Source organism: Eschscholzia californica, unplaced genomic scaffold (genome assembly GCF_041429995.1).
Source record: "Eschscholzia californica isolate CP2 unplaced genomic scaffold, dmEscCali1.0.p SCAF_4, whole genome shotgun sequence".
NCBI classification, from domain to species: Eukaryota; Viridiplantae; Streptophyta; class Magnoliopsida; order Ranunculales; family Papaveraceae; genus Eschscholzia; species Eschscholzia californica.
The window spans coordinates 17,688,115-17,711,922 of NW_028238461.1; the positions used below are offsets into that span (position 1 = coordinate 17,688,115).

General features: G+C 36.4%; 1 protein-coding gene and 2 long non-coding RNA genes across 4 annotated transcripts; all 3 read right to left on the reverse strand.

Annotated features, from left to right (window-relative positions):
- Nucleotides 1–7,575: 7,575 nt before the first annotated feature.
- On the reverse strand, nucleotides 7,576–9,601 carry LOC147543332 (uncharacterized). The gene is made up of 6 exons (XR_015223461.1): nucleotides 9,407–9,601; nucleotides 9,194–9,308; nucleotides 8,730–8,902; nucleotides 8,325–8,462; nucleotides 8,065–8,211; nucleotides 7,576–7,723 (listed from the first exon to the last, which is right to left on the reverse strand). It is a non-coding gene; the product is annotated as an uncharacterized LOC147543332 (long non-coding RNA).
- A 1,551-nt stretch (nucleotides 9,602–11,152) lies between these two features.
- LOC147543333 (uncharacterized) lies at nucleotides 11,153–12,900 on the reverse strand. Of its 2 annotated transcripts, XR_015224216.1 has the most exons (5): nucleotides 12,559–12,900; nucleotides 12,048–12,124; nucleotides 11,807–11,954; nucleotides 11,576–11,639; nucleotides 11,153–11,258 (listed from the first exon to the last, which is right to left on the reverse strand). It is a non-coding gene; the product is annotated as an uncharacterized LOC147543333 (long non-coding RNA). The 2 variants fall into 2 exon arrangements; XR_015224217.1 differs by lacking the exon at nucleotides 12,048–12,124.
- A 916-nt stretch (nucleotides 12,901–13,816) lies between these two features.
- Nucleotides 13,817–19,119, reverse strand: LOC147543334 (ras-related protein RABH1b-like). The gene is made up of 6 exons (XM_086635418.1): nucleotides 18,914–19,119; nucleotides 18,534–18,604; nucleotides 16,569–16,657; nucleotides 16,205–16,316; nucleotides 15,906–15,996; nucleotides 13,817–14,011 (listed from the first exon to the last, which is right to left on the reverse strand). Exons 1-6 carry the CDS (start codon nucleotides 19,028–19,030, stop codon nucleotides 13,817–13,819), a joined length of 675 nt encoding a protein of 224 aa, XP_086491544.1. The 5' UTR covers nucleotides 19,031–19,119.
- Between the last annotated feature and the right edge of the window lie 4,689 nt (nucleotides 19,120–23,808).

Consider the following 23,808-nt stretch of genomic DNA (forward strand, 5'->3'; position numbering starts at 1 on the left):
TCAACTACCCTCCTATGAAAACCAATTATTTCTTCTTTCTTCCTTATTTCTTCCTTATTTCTTCTTCTCTCTAATTTCTTCTTCGGTTTCTTCTCTCTCAAACTAGGGGGTCATTTTTGAATTTATGAAAAACACGGGGAAAAAATGAAGCTGGTAACAAATTAGGGGCCAAAAAAAAAAAAATCCAGAAAAAAACCAAAACACCCTTAATAAAGTGGGAGTGGCTAAAAACACTAGAAAAATTGTTCTTAGCACTCGGGAGAAGAGATTGAAGGTCAATCTCCGTTGACCCCAAACATTTGTTGGCACCTAGATATAAATGTCTCGGATCGGCCCGTCTGAAACCCAAAGCAAACTTTCGGATTTAGACCAGTCCGAAAGCTTAGGGCAGGTCTTGACTTGTTTGTCCGAGACCAACCCAAGAGGACTTTTGTTGGTGGTTTTGGATTAAGAGTTGGAACCAAAGTTCTTTCCCTCTCTGACTCATCATAGATCAAAGTTGCTTTGAAATCAAGGTTCTTTCTATAGTGGTTTTACTTTATTTCTCTCTCTAAACAAGACTTTGTCTCTCTCTAAGTTCTCATTGTAGATTGATAACGATGACTTTGGGGACAATGGTGTTCAATGATAAGGTGATGATTGTGTTGCGAAGGAGAAGAAGAAGAGACGATGAAGATGGAAAAGAAGAATCGACGAAAAAGAGAAAAAAAAAGGGGTTGGTGGTGGACTTGGTGCTCCCCAGTAGGCACCCATCCCTTAAGGGGTGCTTACTGGCACCCGACGCGAATAACAACTTCGTCGGGTGCCCTTGGCCGCTAATAAAGATTTGAACACAAGACCGTTTGATTTAATTTCAAACAAATTACTAATCTGATACCGCAACTTCAATGTTGACTTACATGGGTTTGTAGTTAGTAGCTCTTAGCTAAAAAGGTAAAAAGTGGTCCAAAGGGATTCGAACTCGAGACCATTGGAAATAAACCCTAGGTTAACCGGGACTAAGGTAGAAAATGTATGGGTTAATTCTGTTTTGGCCCCCAATTTATGACCAACTGGTCGTTTTGGCCCCCAATTGTGTCTGACAGTTCGTTTTGGTCCCAATTGTGTCCGACAGTTCGTTTTGGCTCCCAATTTTTGTCCAAATCTTTATAAATCAATTTCTTGTCTTATTAATTAATTTTATTCTTTTGTTCTCTCTCTAAACTCCATATTTCTCTCTCTAAACTTTCCCTTTCTCTGAACTCTGTCTCTAAATCTAATAACAATAAAATCAACAATCAAGAGGAAGTATTCATGGACTAGTGAGATTCAAAGTCATGAGAAGAATGAAACAAATCGAAAGTATAAATAAATTGTTGGAACCAAATGATGAAAGAAAAATGAAAAAGATGAAGATGTTGAAAGAAGTTTAGGTTGAAAATGAATATGAGGCAGATTAAGAGAAATTCGTTGCACATGTCGAGGGAATCAACTTCTTGCATTTTCTATACCTCATTAGACTCGATCTAATCCAAAATTGTTTCTTCAGGTTAAGAGAAAATGAATCAGATCCAATTCTTGATGGAGTAAATCAGATCTTAGTTGTTGTTGATGTTCTTTAGTTGTTGAAAAAGAATCAATAATCATATGGACTGGTATGCGGTCTTACAAATTGATCATAGATCTGATGATTTCGAACTAATTAAACGTTAATTTAATAAATTTGCTATACTTTTACATCTTGATAAAGTATTTATACTAGAAATAGCAAGAATGGTAGCTCGGTTGGATTGGAACCTGATGTAAGATTGGTTAGACTTTTGATTAAGGGCTTCAAATGGGAGCCCCCCTCCTTCTTTCATCATGATCAATTCAGATGGGTCCCTAAATGATAGCTCGGCTGGATTTGGAGCCCTTTGAGGAATTTAGATGGTGATGTCCTAGCTCTGGGTTCTGGTTCAGCTGTGAGAGGGTCTGTCCTTTTCCATGAACTCCAGGGAGTGGTGTTGGGCCTTGAGCTTGCCATCAAGCTCCACTGTACCAAGGTTATTATTGACTCTGACTCAATGGTGGTATGCTCCCTCTTAAATAATTTTGATATTTTGCCTTCTTGGGATGTTTGGCACACTTGGATCAAGATTAGAGGTCTCTGGAGTCATTTTCAGATATGTCAAGTGCATCATTGATAGGCCTTAAATAGGTCTATTCCCGCAAGTATACGGGGTCAAGTTATAGTAAGTTAGTAAATTCGTGAATCGTCCCAAGGAATAGGTAGGTAACTTCGGATATTGGATGCGGGTTTAATCCAATAATCAAGATGTCAATAGCTAACTTAGACTAACACACACCCACCCCACTCATAAATTTGATAATTGATTAGCAAGAAATAAGAAAATAAATAAAACTAACTAAACTATCTAAGTGAGAGGTAAGAGTATATCTAAGGTTATAAAATCCCCTGCATAATTTCACTTTATAAAACAAACACTTAATTACTTAAACCTCTTTTGTATATACTCGGGATCCAATATAATGAACTATTTGGATTCCGGATGATGTTTTAGATAAAACAATTTTATAATTACTAATTCTAATTGTCTTCCTTCTAGAGATCCGGATCGCTTAACTATTATCCATCATCTAAAAAGCATACTCCATCTAACAACTTAACGAAAGTATGAAATATCTAATTATGAGGCATGAGTAATGGAAAGAAAATCCAATCCATATAGATAAACAATCAATAGACATTAAAGCACATCAAGGGATTTAATTAATCAAGAACAAGTGTTACAAAGATCCAAAATGGGTTTCATTTACAACCTTAGATTGCTAAGTTAACTATACATGGAATCTAGAGTAACATTCATTGACATTGTAAAATAAATGAAAATACTAAGAAATTAATGGAAAGAAATCACCAAGAATGTTCCAAATCCATATTCCCATGTATCTCCATTTTATCCAAGATTTGCTCCATTTTTGTTCAAGAATTTTACTCCAAGAAATCCAAGTAATAGCTATTTTATTGCCACCCAAATAAGAAAAAGAAGGAGAAGGAAGAAATTAGATGTAGAAAGAAGTTGGAAAGAAGAAATGAAAGGGGATAAAGATGATAGAAGAATATGGAAGGAAGAAGGGGAAGACTATTAATGGAAGAAAGAATAGTGGTAAAGAAGAAGTAGTAGTATTAGAGAAAGATGGAAAAAGAATGAAAAAGATGGATTTGGTAGTAGAGAAGAGAAAATAGGTTGGATAAAGAAATAGGTAAGAGGGGATTGAGAGGGTTTTCAAGTCTAGGTTTTAATGGAGGAGCAAGTGCTATTAAATAGAGTTGGGATTTTTGTTCAGGTTAAAATGGTAAAAGATGGGAAGATGAGGGCTAAAATTGAAATTCTAGGGGCTTAAATGAGAAAACTCTAAAATAATTCAGTTGACAAGTGGCGGCTAGGGTTTGGCTGAGAAATTCGGATGCTAAAATGCTTCTCGGCTAATGAAAATAGGTGTGGCAGCAGCAGGATCCGTCGGATGAGAGGGAGCACGGATCTGGACAGCTAAGACTAGGCCACGTGGTTGGGAGCACGGAAGCTAAGAAGCTTCGGGCAACACAGAACAAGAATAAAGGACGAGACTCACAGCAGCCGTGCGATCTTGAAAACGCGGAACCTGACGGCTAAGATTAAAACGTGAGATTTGGACCACGGAACTAAGTTGCATTGTGATATACCGGATCATGCTCTTAGGGTCCATTTCAATGCTTAGCGCAAATACGGGAATTGGATATACCGGCCTCCACAGCGCGCCACGTGTCTTCCTGTATACCGCGCGCCAGAACCATGCCTGAAGGTGTCCCACCAGTCAACATTGTTGACTCCATCTTTGACTTTGCCTAGTTTGCTCATCCGGATTCCGAATTGACTTCCGTTTTCTCCTATGGACTCGTCTCGACCTCTTACCAGAACGTCCTTGACTCCAAATGACCAAAATACCCTTCATGCATCTTTTCCTCGTTTTTAACCGTTTTTCACCCTAACTCTGCAAAAGACACCTAATCAAGAAAACCAACAATTTTATTATAATAAAGACTCGAAAAGAACTAACTCGGCTAAATTAAGCGACTCAGATGGGACATTTTCATGACCCATCAATCATGTGGTTAGGGAGCTTAACCAAGCTGCGGATTTCCTTGCTGGGATGCGCCCAAATATGTTAATGGAGCTAGACCCCTCTTGCTTGCTTCGGGACTTAGCTCAAATCATTAAAGATGACAAGAATGGCCGGATTAGATTTAGGAAATTTTGGCCCAAGGGGCTTTGATTTGTATTTTGTTTATTTTTTTGTGGCTTCTTAGCTTGTAATCCATTTTCGGGTGGGGCCCCTAAACCCCAACTCATCTATGCAAAAAAAAAATAGCAAGAATGGATTAAAATTCCTATATGTAAAAATTCCAACTGAAATTGCAAATACAACTTTTTTTTGTTGGATTTAAAGGTCGAGTTGAAACTGGAATTATGGTAGCAGCATTATGGACGGTCGGAAAGGAAGGGTTTTGATTTTGATTTGGTATTTGAATCGGTTCCTTGGAGATTCTGGCAGAAAGATTGTGTTGATGCAAAACCTTATGAGTGAGATACCCTTATGGTTTTTTTTGATGAAATCCCTTATGGTTTTCTTATGCGTTTGATTTTGACCATGGTAGTAGAATTATTTTGTTTATCTCACTACTCAGAACTTGAGATTTTGGGTCATACCTAGCCTAGTTATACCCTTGTGAGTTATAATGTATTTTCTTCATCCCTTCTTCCTTTGAATAATTTTTGCTCTTCGGAATTTCTTCACCTCTTCTCACTACTTGGAACTTGAGATTTTCTTCAATAATTTTAGAAGTGTTCGTACAAATCCTTATTCGTAAGGTCTCCTCCAAAGAAAGAAGAGAGGGAAACAAGTTGAAGAGAGAGAAAAAGTTACAAAAAATAAAATAAAGGAGGGAATTAAAAAAAATTAGAAAAGGAAAAGGAAAGAAATGATTAAAGCATCACAAGGCCATAAGGGCAAAATGGGTAGCTTTGACAAAAATTTAGGGCCAAAACGAACTGCCGGACACAATTAGGGGCCAAAACGAACTGTCGGACACAATTGGGAGTCAAAACGACTAGTTGGTCACAAATTAGGAGCCAAAATGGAATTAACCCAAAATGTATTTACCATTATTATTTGGAGAATTATGTTAATTAAGAGTATAAAGCTAGGGCGACTTCAGCCTAGTTAATTAGTTCTTCTTCATTATGATATTTCATCCAGTTGAAGACATTTCTTTAATAAATAAATGAATAATTGGTTCAACAAAAAAATAAAAATAAAAATAAATGAATAATTATTTTTTGAATTAAAATATGACTGTATGCAAAAGGAAAGTGGATCACTGGGAATCAAAGAGCCACGGCAGCAGGTAAGAGCACCACGTGTGTCAATAAACAGAGCACAAGTGGATTGTTGGTCTGATCTTCCACGTGAGACTTTGTCTTCCCATTTATGATTCTCTGGAAACCGGTTCAAGCTCCACCTTGTTTTCCATCATTATTAGTTGGAGATATTTAAATGACTTCAAATGAGGGAGTGCTAGCCTACAATGACAAACAAAAATTTGACATAGATGTTGTTTGTTATTTTTATACGTCTGAAGAATTAATTGATTCTGAATTAGTTGAATTGTATTGTAACTAGGGTATAGCCCGTGTCTCCGTCACAGGATAATTTGTCGATCATGTTGGTAGATGAAGACAATCTACAATCATACAACAAAAAGAAGTGTCGACCAAATTCCTATAAAATTCGTCTCTTGAAAATCAAAATAAAATTATCTTTTACCTCAATATTAACATGAGCAACACAAATTTAAGATGGAAATTGTAGGTAGTTATTTTAAAAATAAGTGGGGAGTTATATGTTGAGAGGTAGTTAAATTAGTTGGAAAAAATCCAATGGTGAAAATTAAACTATGGATATTAACGGATGAGATTTATAAATGAAAGTTATGACATGGCACCAAAACCTATGTCATTTGTTATATAGACTAGGCATAATCCCCGCCCTACGGGCGGGGAAATGCCCTTTATGCAACGCAGAAAAGTAGACCGGATATTTGATCATTTAACTTTTCTTTGTTTCTCGCATTTTGTAGTTCTAACTTTTCTTTGTTTCTCGCATTTTGTCACAAATATCATGCATATGGGAGAAGCTTAATCTCCTTAATTTAGAATTTTTCTCCAACAAACTTGAATCTCAAATGAGTGGTACCAAAACATAGAGATAGACTATATATATTATTATTATTTTGAAAGCTATCATCTATTGGAATTTCAAAATTAGGTAGAAAAGTATATCAAGAGAAAACACAAGAGACTTATATGACATGAGCTAATGTAGTGGTTAAATTCCATTCAATGCAACTTCGAAGTAGAAAAATAAATCATGAGCGGAGTTAGGATTTTTGCCTCTTCCACCGTTACACAACCACCAAACCATCTTTTCTACCATGGCAATTTTAGAGAGATGAAGATAAATAAATCAACAATCGAATTAGGGCTCTGTCATACTTTTTTCATTAGACAACCACCAAACCATCTTTTTTACTACATAAATTTTAGAGAGAGAAAAAAAGAAGAGGGAGAAGGAAAGGGGGCTTTCTAGCGTTTCATTTTAGGGAGATGCTACAATGACTTAGAGGATGACATAATGACATGGAGTACACTAAAAACATTAAAAGACAAAAAAAATTCAAAGTTTGACTACCGTGGGGACCCATTTGTTCCCAAATGAGGAAACATGTCATCTTCTAAGTACCAAATTCTAAGTTACTCTATCATTTCCCTTCACTTTAAGCCACATTTTACTTCGGTGGAAAACCTCAAATAAATAAACCCTTAAAACCTTGAATGCACTGAAAATTTAAAAACAATTAAACCCTTAAAACCCTGAATGCATTGAAAATTCAAAACAACACAAACAAGCTTCTGATCTAAAATTTCTGTTTTTGCCGCAACAAACCTGCCGTGTAGGCAAAAAAAAAAACTGAAGACAACTTTATGTGCATACTTAAGTACTCTCTACTATGTACAAAAACACAAAAAGACATAGTTTTTCAGTACAGCCCCACTTGAAAATAACCCACAAAGAAAAAAATCTAACAACCGAATATATGAAGTGGGTGTCTGATTTTTAGAGTGATACGACATGGATTTCATTTATAAAATCAGAACTTATATTATATTAGAACCAAATAAGTGAAAAATGAGAAAATCGATACGACAAAAAGAAGTTCTACAACTTGGGTTTCTTCAGAAGATGAGAATTGGGTTCAACAGATTCATATGAAGAAATAGAAGGAATAACTTCAACATGAAGTGAAACAACATCTGTTGCTCATGTAATTTAAGTACAATTAGTGCTTCTTTTGATAGTAAAAAACCATAATTTCTCACGACTTGTCTTGAGAGGCTGGACCTTTTTGTCTTTGAAGAATTAGGTAGACAAAGAAGACCTAAATCTAGAGAGTAAAAGCCACAATCTTGAAATAAAATTTCTCAAATGTTAAAACTCACCTTAGTTAGAATGTATACCATTTGCTTTGCAGGTTTGAAGTTAAACTATGCTTCCATTGATTTAGTTGCCACTTCTTTGATGTGTGTCCTCGCCAACCACTATCTTAAAAAAAATCGTTCTTGTTTTTTTTTGACTAAAATTCCTGAATTGACGAAGAGGGATGATGTGAGTAAATATGGGTTGTAGAATGTTAATTCACTACTGAACCTAATATGCTAGTGAATCCCAAAGGTTAACATATTATCTGTGGTTATATAGAGGCATTGCAAGGGTTTCAAAACACGATTGATACGCAACATTTCAGCCAACTGTTAAATAGGCAGTCTAGATATTAACACTCAATATATCTTTTTCCATTCGGCAAAATAAGCAGTCACTCAAACTTTATAAAGGTCCAAAGCAAGGAGAACCTACTATAAAAATGATATAATTGTTGGAACGTATTACTAACAACTGCAACACTTGTGATCAAGACAAATTTACCTTTACAAGTGCCCAGATACTAAACTGAAGTTGTTTGTTCACTTTTGAAGCTGACACGCATCGATTTGCTTCCTTACAGGACCAAACTCAACACCTCCTAATGTTGTTGAAAAGTTAGTGACAATAGTTCCTCACCGAAGTCATTCCCTGACGAACAAATTTACACATATATCGTAAGTCTTCCAGTGAACCCCTGCAATGTAATACGTAAATGTAAAATACCAAAACAGTTGAAAACGAACTTTGTCTAAGAAGTTCACCTTCCTTAGTTCCCCCTTCGGATGTGTCACCAACCACCAGTTGTGGGATATCGTCATGGTCGTCCTAATAAGTTCTTGCTGCTTCAGTGACATCTGAAATACTTTGTTAGCTTCCTTAGTGGTCCAATTTGTCTGGTCCTATGGGAATGAAATAATCACCAAATAGTATGTAGTTAATACTATTAGCAAGAAATATCTAAGTTTTGACTATGATCGATTGGGGACCTCTTGTTCGTTAAAACGTTACATATAGGCAAATACCTATTTGGCTAATGATGTTGGATAGAAGACCTTCCAGTTTTGCATAACACGTAATAACCCATATTTTAGTTAAGATCGCAATAAATCAATGACAAATAGAACTCAGTTTCTATAAACAAAAATATAAAGTCACCGAGTGCTTACTTTTTATTTGATGAGTGCCACTAACAGTGTAAGCATTCACAGAGATGAACTGAAAGAAATAACTACAAGTACTTTTAGTACCATAACCATGCCACTAATCGACGAAGGAAGCCTATTCTTATACAATCACGGCAGGAAACCAGTTTACCATCTTTTGATTGCTATAGATTGATCTACATACATAACCAGAAAATAAAATGTCATTTGTATAGATTGATTTCATGTAAAAAAAAACCACACCACATCGATTCACAAATTGAAATACCAAACATAAGATCATGTAAGAACAAACCTGGCGAAATAACCCACATTCGAGTTGAGGCATTTTATCAAACACCTTGACAACAATTTCTAATTTACAAGATCTAACTCTACAAAAATCTGATGAAGCTCTGATCTAATTAAATAGGCAAAATGGAAAATCGGAAAATAAAAATTTATATCTTCTTTTATGAGCTTTTTACCGTTATCTTCTTTGTTGGTTCCAGTTCACTGAGTTCCTCGTAGAGTTTAAAATGCAGATTTTCAAATTCCTCATGATGATTTCGACAAATTTTTCTCTCTCCTGTGCACCACCATCTATGGAGTAGAAAGATGTTGCATAGGAGAGTATTAGATGAAGAAGAGTAAATGAGGAATTTACTTTTTTTTCTTTGATGAAGGAATGAGGAATTTACTTAGGAGCTTGTAACTGAAATCTTCACCCTCTTCAGACATAAAAGAGGGAATGAATAATGAAGCAATAGATTCACGGAGACGGAGGAACAGTGAGGAGCATCATCAGACATGAAGGATTGAACGAATTTGCAGATTCAATCAAAGAGACAATGAAGGTGTAGGAAGATAGGTGAAGAGTTTTGGCGTTTCAGTTCAAGAGAGAGAGAGAGAGAGGCGAACATCATGTGGGCGTTAGATTACAATCAAATCAATTATGTCCCAGTCTATATTAATTATGTCCTAGTGTCATGTCCATGTGTATAAATTTATCCTAGTCACATTGCCAAATCATAAGATAAATTAATTGTGTCCTAGTCACAAGGATCTGTTTTGTATAATAGACTAGGCATAACCCCCGCACGTAGTGCGGGGGCAACGCCCCTTACGAAATGCGAATAGTGGGACAATGAAATTGAGATTGGTACACTTGGCTACACTTATGTATCGTATGCAACTATGAGTACAACATATTATATTATATATAGTTGAAAACGATTGGTGTTGTGTTCCAAAAAAATATCACCCGGTCAAAACAAAGTTGTTTATGTGATGAATAGGTTAAACATATACAAGTCTGACAAAAAATGAAGGAATAACTATGGTTTGTAATGAAATTCAAATCGGACTCCAACCTTTGTATGGTCGAGAAATCCTCTAAATTGATTTTTCAACAATAAGTCAAAACTACAGAATTGGAAAAGGAAATGATAAAAAAAAAATACAGACCTTGGCTTTACACTGAAGAGTGCAAAATGGTGAAAAAAGGAAGAAGAAATTTAACAGACTATACTCTAATGGAGGAGGCCATATGTAAGATCTCGTGAAGCACCAGTTATTACAACAATGAGCATTCCTAATTTAGAAAGATAACAAGTAAGATATTCAGGCACACCATTTAATTTATCTCAAAATCTTCGAGGTGGAATTCATGATGAAGTATATTATTCATGTTGTAGCAATTCAATTGTTTCTAAATTTTGCTCAACTTTCTTTAGATAGATATCACACCTATACTCCGCATTTTTTATATTAACTTTCAGATAATCATCTTCACCCAAGGAAGAAAAAGCTTGAATCCTCTCCATGTGGAAGGTGTGCACCAGTTTCCTGTACACATATCATGACAATCAGGTCCTTACACGGACTGCAGAAACGTGTCTAAAACAAAAATTATAAATGGTGAAGCAATGGGATTTTAGAACTTCAAAATGCAATTCACTTTGTGTGCTTTTGTTGGCTTCTTCTCAATATAATGTCTTCCCCATAACACAGTAGCCTCCACAGATGTCTTGAGATTCACAACACTAATATTAATATTTAAAATTGTTGTAGCAGGCAGCTGACTCCAAATCTCCTTGTTCTTTCATTTCTTGGTTTAACTCCTTGACCTGAACCAGATAACAAAGTGAACGATCTTAACTATTGTCTTACGAGAAAGGAAGAATTGAGAAGACAACCTTTGTGTTAAAGAGAGATTAATGTTTCTTCTGTTCCTTCAATATGTCATTAACAAGTTTAGGTTTCTTTTCCTATTGTTTCTTCCTCCATTTTCAAGTCAAGCTCCCCATCAAGTTCTTTGACCTTTTCTGATTGTATTTGCACAACTGATACTTCAATCTTACTTTTGTTTTCAAATTTTATATGTTATGTACAAACTCATCTTTTGACCTTAATTTTTCTGCTAGTTAATACTTATTACCATGAAAAAGAAATAGCCAAGTCTGGAGAGTGATCAAGAATATCTTGTTTGTTAAAACGTTACAAATAGACAAAGACCTAATTGGTTAATGATACCGGGAAGATATTCCAGTTCTGAAAAAAAAACACAAAAAACCAAGTATTAGTTAAGATAAATCATACGACATATAGAACTCATTTTTACAAGTGAAAATATAAAGTCACAGGGCTTAACTTTTTATTCGAGGAGTGCCACTAACAACTAAAGCATTTGCAGAGAGATGAAACAAGGGAATGTTATCAATTTTTATCCTAAATCATCATCAACACTAAAAATGGGGTTTCAGCAAAATTAAATAGTGAAAATAGGAAGGGAATTGGGGTAAGAAAAAAAGTAGTAGCGGAAAAAGACACACATTACAAAATATGATCCATATACCCAGAAACCTTACGTTTGTCCACCAAATCTCTCATCCTTTTCTTTCTTTCGTGAATTACAAGTGATTTATCCAGACCCTGATATCAGAAATATAGGGAAATATAGTTAGATAAACAAAATGATATCTTGAACTGTCCGTAGTATGAAAAAAAAATCCCTACTTAATCATGTATATGTAGGCCATTATCAACAAAGGTAGAAAAATGTGTAAACAAAATGGAATGAAGCAAAAACAAAAACTCACATTCAAACGAGATACATGAATGATCAAACATTAGCTTCTAATGAAAATTGTGCATAAAGCAAAAGGGTGTGTCCACGTTTGATTCAACAACACTAATGTTGAGGATTTTTCTAAGAGCAATGCCTGTCCATATTTGTACCCAACTCATCTGCAAATATAAAAGAGAACAATAAGATAGTGATATTAACTCCAAATAAGGAAATATAAGAATACCCTGATAACAGGAAACGGAGAAAGATACCTAGTGAATCCAATGGGTACTTAAATTTATCAAAGATGTATCACATGATGGGAGTTGGTGCTTAGGTACATAACCACCTACAGTTAGGAAAATAAAGAAAAATAACAAAGAGAAGTTTTTTCCGAAATAGAAGAAGTCATTTAAGATTATGAAACACAATGAGTTAAAGCAAGCTACATAAGAAAGAAGCAAACCAAAAAAATGATTGCAACCAAGAAAATCACGAAGCATGCGAAGTTCGTTCCTTGTAGAATCATACAATTTGATAAAATAAGATGCAATTCAACCTTTACCTGCAAAGAAAAGGAAGATTAACTATTTAAAATATGTAATGATGTAAGATGATAAAAATTACATCGAAGAATTTCAGCGTAGCGGAAAACCCTAGTAGACATCTGTCTATAAAGGAAACTTCAATGCTTTCTCCATTCTAAAATAATCTCGTTGTTCGCATTCTAGTAATTCAAATGTAGATTCATAAATCGCTAAGAGAAGCGGTGGGAATCAATACCTATTATAATAAAATAAACAGTGGCACTGCAATTGGGATCCCGCCATCAATAACACAAGTACGCTGTGAATAAAAAGAAGAGTTAGAAGGAAAGAAATTGCATAAAAGTAATTACAGATTGGGGCGCAAGGTAAAAAAAATCAGTTGCTATGACTTTCCAGGCTATGACTTGCTCGTACGACACATGACGCCCCATTGTCGATGCACACAGTCCAGCTGGGAGATTTACATAACCCTACAGAGTAATAATATTAAAACCTTATCTCACGAATATGGGTGTTACTCACAATAAATGACTTGGTAAAACCTGTAAATATAGGGGCGAACTACAAATCCCAATTTGAGAATTTGATCAAGAAACTTCTATAGACCAAGAGTGATTGAGGTTGATTTTGAGTCCGTTTAAGTCAGGCTATTAAAAGAAAGAAGAATCAAACTAAGTCAATGAGAAAAACAGAAAACTACCCAAGTTCCTATTTCTGAACTCCTAATTGTTCCCTTTCTTTAAATTTTTCACATATGGTCACATAAATAAGAACCCAGATCATGCATCTCAAAGTAAAGAAAATTTTGGATCACCAATTTGCTAGTCTCCAGAAAAGTAGAAGTACCTGTTCCATTTATTTGGTAAAGTCGAAACACAATGCCTTCCGACCTGCCTCGTCAAATATCTTATCCAGGCTAATGCCTTGAAGAGCCACCATTTTCGTCTTCAGCATATCAACCCAGCTTGGTTTGCAAATGTAATGTTATAAGTTGCCCTAATTCTTCCTAAAACATTATCAAAATACACACATATTTACCTCCCAATTATTTTAGAAATGAAAAATCGATAGCAATTTCTTCCTCAAGGAGTTGTAGGCATACCTTCATCGAGCAACAAAATATAGCGTCCCGATGGTACCACAAAAGATTCAATATAGACACCTCCCTCGTGGACGGGTCCAAGAAACTCAGCTCCTAGATAAAAACTGATAAAAATCTTGCACCTAATTTTGTTAGTCCAAGTATGACAAAAAATTGGTGATTAATTGTAGCTGTATTTGCAACTAACAATCTTGCACCTAATTTTGTTGAAGTTATTTGACCTAACTATGAATTTGTTCATGATAGCACTTCAATTAACATCGTCAAGGCATAGATGAGGATGTGAACTTGTGACCACTTGCAGAATTTGTCAAGCTACTAAGCCTCTAGGAAGATGCTTAAAGATCCCTAAAATCGAGAATTTGAAAAATTCCAGTTCATGCATGCCATTTCATATTATGAAGTAAGGACTTAAGGTAACTCTAAATTCAGTGAAACTTGTAAGCGTTAGAGCTTCAGGACCACCTGCAGATAGCTTGGGCCTCACCTGGATGCGAGGTCCAGAAGGATTTATGGCCATGGCAACCCTTTGTACGGAGGAGATCACATAGCGTACATATTGTCGAGCCATGACTGCAATTGTATCCTGCATATGGCTCTCAAAAGGGAATTGGAAGGCAATGATCAACACTGAACGTGCACTATATGTATTAGGAGAAGCATCTCCGCTTCCATGATTCGTGATGGACCCACTTCAAGGCTTGATGCAAGGTCTAATGTACGATTTGCCGGCAATCTGTTCTGCACTTCACTCTGTATAATTGTAAACATTAGTGCGCGACGTAGGTATAAAACAGATGACATTTCCAGCTACTGGAAGTGTATAAAGAAGAGGTGTAAAATAAGAACTCAACTTGTCTCTTATCCAAGGGTATGATCCGAAATCCAGAGGGCAGTAGGGGAGCATCATCTGAAAAAATTTCACCGATCGGGGCACATATTAGTTCTGAGCAAGCCCCAACAGCATTCTCACCTCCTCCACTATAAATCTGTGCAGACCTTACCAACATCATAAGTATTTTTTGTAATAGTAGATAAAAATGACCCTCGCATATTTCATCCTCTCAATTCATTTCAGCTACTCTCGTTACACAATAGATACTTCAAACCTCTATGAAACATTCTCTCAAACCGCTTGTGTCCAGATAAAGTTTAATGGTCAAAATCCAATTAACCTACAGAATTTTAATACTTTGAGACAGATATTCAAGTTGAAGATCCGTTCTTTCCCATGGAAAATGAGAAAAGGAAAAAATTACGAGTTTGTTTGCAAATAAACTCAACATATACTTTGAGACAATCCTTTGATATTTCAAATTCTCAACATATCTTCCCTCTTTGTGTAACCAAATTTTAGAAATCTCCCTTAATCACAGCTATAATTTATTTGTTCTAGACTGGAAACAATGAAATCAAATCTATATTACCAAACTCTGTAATTTGAACTACAAATAGTTTTTAGGGATTGTTCGAACTATATGAAAAACCAACCCCAACAAAACTCAAAACTGTACCCACTCAACTCTTTGGTTTCATTTGTATATTCAATTCCATAGATAATAGTAATAAAAGAAACCTAGACCAGAAACAACAATTTGACATAGAAAAATGATGAGATAAAAGCCAATCTAACCTTTAATGTTGGCAAAGAGATGAGAGAGACAAACGACTTAAGATGATGAGATGAGACTCCATTACATTGAGTGTGTTGCAGAGATAAAGGGGAGAATAAAGTCGTGAGAGGTAAAAGGAAAATGAAAGATTTGGTAGCCAAACGGACATTGGAGTGTGGACAGTCAGATTAAGTCTAGGAAAAGAGAATGGATGTCTGGATTTGTTTTTGTAATGTGGTGGTCCTAGTCACGTAGAAACTCTATTAATCTTGTCCTAGTCACACTGCCAAGTTATATTGATGTATATTAATTTTGTCCTAGTCATATTGACGTGTTTTGGTAGCCAAACGGACATTGGAGTGTGGACAGTCAGATTAAGTCTAGGAAAAGAGAATGGATGGGTGGGTTTGTTTTTGTAATGTGGTGGTCTTAGTCACGTAGAAAATCTATTAATCTTGTCCTAGTCACACTGCCAAGTCATATTGATGTATATTAATTTTGTCCTAGTCATATTGATGTGTTTTGTATAGTCCAATAAAACAACACACAACAATAATGTAAGTATGCATAACAAGAACAAAGATGCGTATCTAACACTGTTATGAGGTGATCGAAAAGACAATAAAATACTAAGTATGTAAGATAGGTCAATCCATGTGAACGTAATAGTTCGGATAATCAAGATTTTACAAATGAACAACTTTGAGCTTAAACTGTTAAACGTGGATTCATTTGAATAGTACAACATCACTTGTGCACCTATCTTGCACAAGTATCTGTCAATAGGTGGCTTTTACGATTTATTTGACAAAATACAGAGTTATTCAAATAAAAGGAAGAAGAAAGAAAATCAGAGTTCAATATCACCTTTATGTTAAAACCAGCTTTAGCACTGGTTTCAATAAACATAACATTGAGATCACGCGCTTTAGCCTCTGCTTCTTCTATCGAGACTTGCCTGTTACACCATGTGTGAGATTTAGAGGACCTCAGTGACAGACCATTGACAAACCAGCAGTATATCATGACAAGGTACTAATGTGCCATGACTCACGATTAAAGCTTACTAATAACAAAGCCTCCTAGCTATAGTCTTCGTCTTGAATGAATAGAAGGAAACATAAAAGTGTGTTCTGAGACATTGTATGACAAACTGAAAAATGTACCTTTTGTCCACGAGGTCAGTCTTGTTTCCCACAAGTACAATAATAACATCAGTTCCACGCTCAGTGCGAACCTCCTCAATCCAATTTGAAGTGTTTAGAAATGATTGTCGGCCTAAGAAAGATAAGGTAGTAAGGAATAACTCGTGGTTCTACAACACACGCATAATACTATACCCCAAATAAATTTAAAAAATGAAATCATGGAACAAGATTTCGAAGTAACTTGGAACTGCAAATATCGAAAGTAGTCGTGCTAGTTTTGCTCATGGAACAATTTGAAAAAGCTAAAATGCATGAAATAATTATTAAATGAGATAGAGATTTCTATATGTTAAAGAGATGTAAAAAAGAAAGAATATCGTACTTGCAACATCATACACAATGACAGGAACAGAAGAATCCCTAATGTAACTGGGAATCAGACTCCTAAATCTTTCCTGACCAGCAGTATCCCTGTAACAAAGGAACATATGAAAGAGCATTTTCAATTTTTTTCATTCACAGAGAGGGATACACGAATTTGTCTGGCATATATTTCCTTAAAACCCCTGCGTGTCATAACAAATGTGGAGAGTGGTTGTGTATATAATATATGAACACAATGGTTGTGGTGCCATGCAAGGAATGAAACTTCGGTTTCGGTGGAAATTTCGGTCTGCCCAAAAGTGGAAACGTTTCTTGGAAACGTTTCGGTCAGTGTGGAAATTTCACAAATCTGTGGAAATGATATAAATGTGATGCAGCTGTGCATAACAAGACTTTCAACTGTAACTAAGCATAACAAATATGTAGTCTTGACTCTAACATGAAGTACGGGGTAAACTTGAAAAAGAATTGATGGGTTTGTGAAAAAATTCTTTAACTTGAGGGTTAATCTATAATGAAATAGTAATACCAGGGGGCTGACTTAAAAAAACATAACATGGAGGCGTTATAGCAGGGGTTAAATATCAGAAATTTGGAAATTAAGTGAGACATCCCAAATAGTGTTAAGGGCGCACCCTGTAAGTGTGTTAAAAGTGCATCCCTTGTGAGTGAAGGAGGAGCCCTTTACTCTAAAGAGGGGCGCCTTTATAAATTCCCATTTAACCCTAAAACACCCTAAAACTCATATCGTCTTCTTCTATCAGCTTTCCAGCCGCCATGCCCTCTCTCTCTTTAGATTTCTATCCAGATCATCACTAAAACCCTCAGTTTTTTGATGAAACTTCACCTGTAATAAGAAATAATTTACTTTTTAAGAAGAAATGAAAGGATTTCTTGAAGATCTGAGAAGAAACAGTGAAGAAAGTTGAAGATTAAACCAGAAAAATGAAGAACAAATGAAAGTAAGTATCCATTCCACCCAACTTAAAAAACTGGACGAAATTTCGATTGATTTCGAGCGAAATTTTACACGAAATTTATGTAAGTGTGTTTTTGTATACCTAAATTGAAAAACCGAAAAGTTTCGGTCATTTCGACCGAAACTTTTCGACATTTCATTCCTTGGTGCCATGTCTTAAGTGACATCTACAAATCTTGACAATCTATTCGAGCCTACAAATCTAGATCTCTCTCAAAAGATCTTAATTAATGCAACGGCTACGAATCAAAGTGAACTTTAACTGCTGCCATAATTTTTCCACCATTACGTCAATAACCATAACCACTCTCCACATTCATCTCCAACTACGTCCATTGTTATTATACTGATTCTCCTCTTTCAACTCTTTTCAATTTGACCTCTATGGAATTGAACTCAATTCTCCCTAAAGTGAAACATAACTACCCCATCTATCTAAAATCTGAATTCCTCTCTAAATCTCACATGGTTTCTCCCACTCCACTCTCTAGAATCAGTTGCTTTCACCATGAAAACCGGTAACATTCAGAAGTCATTCTTATTTAGAATGGAAGCGGAGAACCTAATGAGACAATTTCATTATCTAGAATTAATGTTCTAATCTTACTGTTGTTATTGTTTGCTAGCTTCATTTCTTTGTTTTCGGTTTCTTATTTTGATCTAATGAGATGAAGGATGTCCTAATTAGAATGTAATATATTTTAAATTCATTTCTTTATGCTTTTTTTCGTAACCTCCTGTTGGGGACAAGGGCTATATGGTATTATAGAATTCCCTTTCTACAAAAAAAGAGGCTACAATCTTCATATGGAGAGACAGAGTTTTAACCAGGAAAATTCAACCCAAGAGACCAGATGCAATGTGCTAGATCAAAATAAACAGAAATTCATTTTCAATCAGAATATATATATATATATATATATATATATATATATATATATATATATATATATATACATATGTGTGTGTGTGTGTGTGCTAGACCAAAGTTGCAATCTGACTGTTCTATCTTCAAGGTACATTGTCTTTGATAGAAAATCGATTCCAATTGTAGCCTGATTATCAAGTACAAACAAATATTCATGAGAACAAGAAACCTAAGAAAAGCTAGTTTGCCAAAATTATGTGATCCAATAGCAGTACGAGATCATAACAAAATCAAAAGAAATGTCGAATTAAAGAAGCCCTAAGAACCGAAAACGGCAAATCCCTAACCAAAATAACGAGATCAAAGAGAAAAACAGGATAAATAATCACTAAATCAATCGATCATGATACTAATCAAGCATATCCATCACAATAACAAGATTCAAATATGATTTGAGTTGTTTAATTGAAAAAATCAGTCGCGATCTATTAGTTACCAGATAAGTATTATCAAATTTATTGTACATAAACCGAGTGATGATACTCATTTTACCGACAGATTGATCTCCTAAAAACACAAGCTTGTATTTCGCGAAAGCAGAAACTGGAGCCATCTTCAAGATCAAACGATTCAACAAACACAAGTACAAATTCAAATGATCGTTTGATATGATTGGGAAGAAGGACGATGGATAAAGCCGAGGAGTTTCCATAAAACTCTGTAATTTGAACTACAAATAGTTTTTAGGGATTGTTCGAACTATATGAAAAACCAACCCCATCAAAACTCAAAACTATTACCCACTCAACTCTTTGATTTCATTTGTATATTCAATTCCATAGATAATAGTAACAAAAGAAACCTAGACCAGAAACAACAATTTGACATAGAAAAATGATGAGATAAAAGCCAATCTAACCTTTAATGTTGGCAAAGAGATGAGAGAGACAAACGATTGAAGATGATGAGATGAGACTCCATTACATTGATTGTGTTGCAGAGATAAAGGGGAGAATAAAGTAGTGAGAGGTAAAAGGAAAATGAAAAGTTCGGTAACCAAACGGACATTGGAGTGTGGACAGTCAGATTAAGTCTAGGAAAAGAAAATGGATGGCTGGATTTGTTTTTGTAATGTGGTGGTCCTAGTCATATAGAAAATCTATTAATCTTGTCCTAGTCACACTGCCAAGTCATATTGATGTATATTAATTTTGTTAGAAAATCTATTAATCTTGTCCTAGTCACACTGCCAAGTCATATTGATGTATATTAATTTTGTCCTAGTCACAAGGATCTGTTTTGTATAATAGATTTTGATGTTTGTTTTTTAAATCTGAATCAACATTTTTACATTTATACCCTTGTTTTTATAGTTTTCACATAAAAATCTAATTTCACAAAATTCTTATGGTTTTTCTCTCTCTAATAAAAAGAAATCAAAACCCTAAACTCATCAATCTCTCTTTCTCCGTCTTGTCTCTCTCTCCCCCTCCGGTAAATCTCTCTGTGGCGAAATATGCCTCTCCCGGCGAGCTCTCTCTCTCGGCGACATATCTTTGTGTCTCCAGCGGGTAAAGTCTATCTCTCTCTCTCTCTCACTCTCAGTTCCTCTCTCCCCCCTGACAAGATCTCTCTCTCTTTCTCGTTGTTCCTCTATCTCTCTTTAACCGAAGATGATTGTGGTGGTGCGATCTGTTAAAGGGCTTCGTGAGATCTGTTAGAGGGTTTAAAGGAAAGGATACTTGTAAAGTAAAACCCTCGTTGTATCCAACGAGGGTTTCGTCTCTGATTTTTTGCGGTGAAATTTGATTTTTGGTTGTGGTGGTGTGTTCAGTGTGAAGAATATGTCCTTACGGTCTGAAGGAATGTCTTTCTGAAGGGGTGTCCTTCAACCAAGATGGCAATGCGTATGATTTGGCTTATAGGATAATGATGGCCTTATTCGGAAGATCATCAAGTCCAGTAGAATTAGGGATCGTAATGCTTAGCTAGAAGCCGTTTTCGATCGTCGGATCACTTCGGTAATCCGCGGTTAACATAGACCAGATCCTACAACAAGTTACACCAAAGAGTGGTGATTTGAACTAAGAGAATTGACTAGTGGGAGCAATGCAAGATATGTATGGGATCCAGTTGGAAAGGCCTTAAAAGGATAGATGGAATCAAACTCGGAAGGGAAGTCCGGAAGGCTCAAAAGAGGTCGGCCATGTGACGGCTGACCTAGAGCAAAGGTCGGTCATGTCATGGCCGACTAGGGTATATGGGCCGGCCAGGCCAAGTCCATTAAGGGGTTACTCTGACTGGCCACCCTTGGAGGGAACCCTAATTACCCTGAAAAGGGTATTTCAGGGTAATGTCTATTTTGTGGTCCATACTGAATCCTAGTTTGAGTTGGACTCCTATTTTGGGGTTTCTATATAAGGACCAAGTTAGAAAACAGAATAAGACAGTAAAAAAGCTAATACTGAAATCCACCACTTAGAGAGAGAAGCTCTCTATCGATCTATCTATCTAGTCAAGATCAAGAGGGGTTCTTCATCTCAACCTTCATGAAAGTCCTCGCTGACTTGAAGAAGGGAGTTCAAGTCAACCACTCGGTGTGTCAAGTAGAGGAGCTAGACTTGGAGCTCTTATATTTCGAATACTGGTCGAAATTTAGTTCGTGGGAATGCGATTAAGGTAATCTTCTTTCCGTTGTAGTTCATCTTTAGTTCATGTATATGATCCTGGAAACCTAGTTTTAGACATTAGATAATGGACCAACGTTTGAGATTCTGCTTACAACATTAGGGATATACTATAACCCAACAGTGGTATCAGAGCCGTTTGCACGAACAATCTTTGGCTAGACGAACTAGATTCGTACTTGAACTATTAGATAGATTAATTGTTTGAATAGATATTTGAACATGTATTTGATTAGTTTGAATGTGATTTAGACGTAATCAAGTAGGTTTTTGAATGGATTTCAATAGCATATAACCTTAGATTCTTGGTTTTGTGAAAAGAGATTTCGACAACATGATCGTAGGGTTTATGATGGTTTTAAAAGAGTTTCAAAACTGTGTTTTTGATGAAGAAATTCATCAAAAACAACAGCTGAACCAACAAGAAAAGAGGGAAGGAGATGGGGTCGGTTAGGGTTTTTAAAAGGAATTTTTGATTTTTCCTAACGAGACCGGCCAGGACGCGTCTGGCGCGGCTCAGCAGGTCCGTGTTTGACTGGGATTCCTAGTCCGAGATGCTAAGGTCTCGGACATCCCAGACGCGTCTAGGACACGTCTGGGGCATCCCAGTCACGGTCGGACATGTCTCGGTCCTAGACCGAGACACTGGACACTAGTTCGGATGCGTCTGGAGCGTTCAGACGTACATCTCGGACTTAGAGTCCGAGATGGCCTATGCCATCCGATAGGTGTAGACGCGTCTGGGACGTGTCTGTGACACACTTAGAGTCCGAGATGACCTGGGTGCTGGTCCTGAATCCAGACGCGTCTAGAACGTCCCAATGCATCTCGGGCTTTGAATCCGAGATGGCATGTGCCAGACCCAATGCACTTGACGTGCATGGACGTGTCTAGCACGTGCCTAGGCATCTCGGACTTCATGTCCGAGATGGCCTATGGTCCGTCCTAGGTCAGAAGCATCTAGGACGCATCTGACTCGGCTAGGACGCGTCTGACCAAGTGACTGAGGACGTTTGGAACGTGTCGTCCCTAGGTCCGACCTATGATTAGGCTGTGCCGAGACAAGTCTTGGACTAAGCCGAGACTAGTCCAAGGGCTTTTACCAAGGTTTGACTTGGGTTTTTTCGAGTTTGACTCGGGCTCTTTTGGGTCTTGACCCGAGTGGGAGTTTTTCAACCTTTTCTCCCGGTTCCGTTCATGATTTTTCCGACATTGACCCGGGCCATCCGAGGGCCCAAACACAGTTTTTCCTAAAATCGATTTCAGAAATCATTAAGGATAAATTGAAACGTGCCATTAGTCCGAATTTTACAAAAATAGACTTAAGAGCTCGTTTGATATAGAGATGTCTATAGAACCTCCCGAATAGCTATCTAGACTATAGCAAACATAGATTCGACCTTAGAGAACGGAACTTATACATACTTTGTCATATTATGAAAACATATTATTGTTTATGTATGAATGTGAATGCGGAAACTAGTATGGTCGTAGAAAAACTTTTCTATTCTTGTTTCTAAGCACAAGTGTGTGAGCCCGAGTAATACTTAGAGTATAGGGTCTTGAGAAACCATCGAAGAACCGAATGATGAGATCATGGTTCAAGTGGGAGTATTCAATGGCGGTGCAAGGATGGTAATCCTCATGAACCAAAGGCGAAACATGAAGTAACCTAAGAAGATTAGATCTTTTAGGGGGCATACTAGGATCTAATCTACTTGATTTATTTCCATGCGCATATTTACTTACTTATTTACGTTTTACGCCATGAATGGTTATGTTAGAGTTCACAGTAACACATACTTGATAAACTACGTAATAATCCCTAAAAGGATTTTGAGTAAAACATACCCAAATTAGGACACCTATTGATCCCTTGTTTATCGATAGTGGGTCTGCCCCGCAGGGTGCAATCTTTTACCTCGGGACGATACGCGTAGACCTATGGAGAGGTCTATGCGTCTAAATGGTTATTCTCAACGAGTCAGCAAAAGGGTTTTGGATTTCAAGGCAAAAGGATGAGTTGGATACTCAAGTGTGAAACTCATCAACCAAGAGTCATAGGAGTATAATCAGTAAAGATGTTACTCACTCAGGACGACGAAGTTCGAAGAAATGAGACCTTGGAATCATATTATTCAAATAGGGAAGAGATTCTTGAATAATATGGCCAAACTAGGATTAGGATAACAAGTTTAAGTCACTTTCGCGTTTCTTTCGTGTAGTTTAATTATGACAAACAACGAAATCTTCAACCTCCACATGGTACTTGAAAAGTTGAATGACCCCAACTTTGTTCAATGGGAAAGAAATTTGAGAAAGGTTCTCGTAACAAGAGCAGAAGTATTACACACACCCATCCCGGAACTTTTAGAAACCTCTTCCAAAGAAGAGTGTGAGCAAGTCGACATTATCCAAAGGAAGTCATCGGCAGTAACAGGATTAGTGTTAATGTCCTTGTAAAAGAAATACCAAGATAGGTTTATTGACATAGATGCATACACTATCATTCGACAACTGAGGGATGTGTTCAGCACACAGTGTCGAATGGAGAGATATAGGATCTCTAGAACTGTACTGGAAAAACGCCAAAAAGAAGGGAAACCAGACCATCTTCATGTTTTAGAAATGATTGATCATTTCAATGACTTGTAGTGATTGGGAGCTCCTATAGAAATCGAAGTGACAGTTGACATAATCTTAC

What these genes read in the sequence shown, in the direction of transcription:
- LOC147543334 (XM_086635418.1), bottom strand. Translation starts at nt 19,030, where the DNA reads ATGGCTCCAGTTTCTGCTTTCGCGAAATACAAGCTTGTGTTTTTAGGA. An exon ending in ACAGTCAGATTGCAACTTTG is followed by an intron (nt 16,658 to 18,533) that starts GTCTAGCACACA and finishes CCTTTGTTACAG; the next exon opens with GGATACTGCTGGTCAGGAAA. An exon ending in AAGCTGGTTTTAACATAAAG is followed by an intron (nt 14,012 to 15,905) that starts GTGATATTGAAC and finishes AGCCATATGCAG; the next exon opens with GATACAATTGCAGTCATGGC.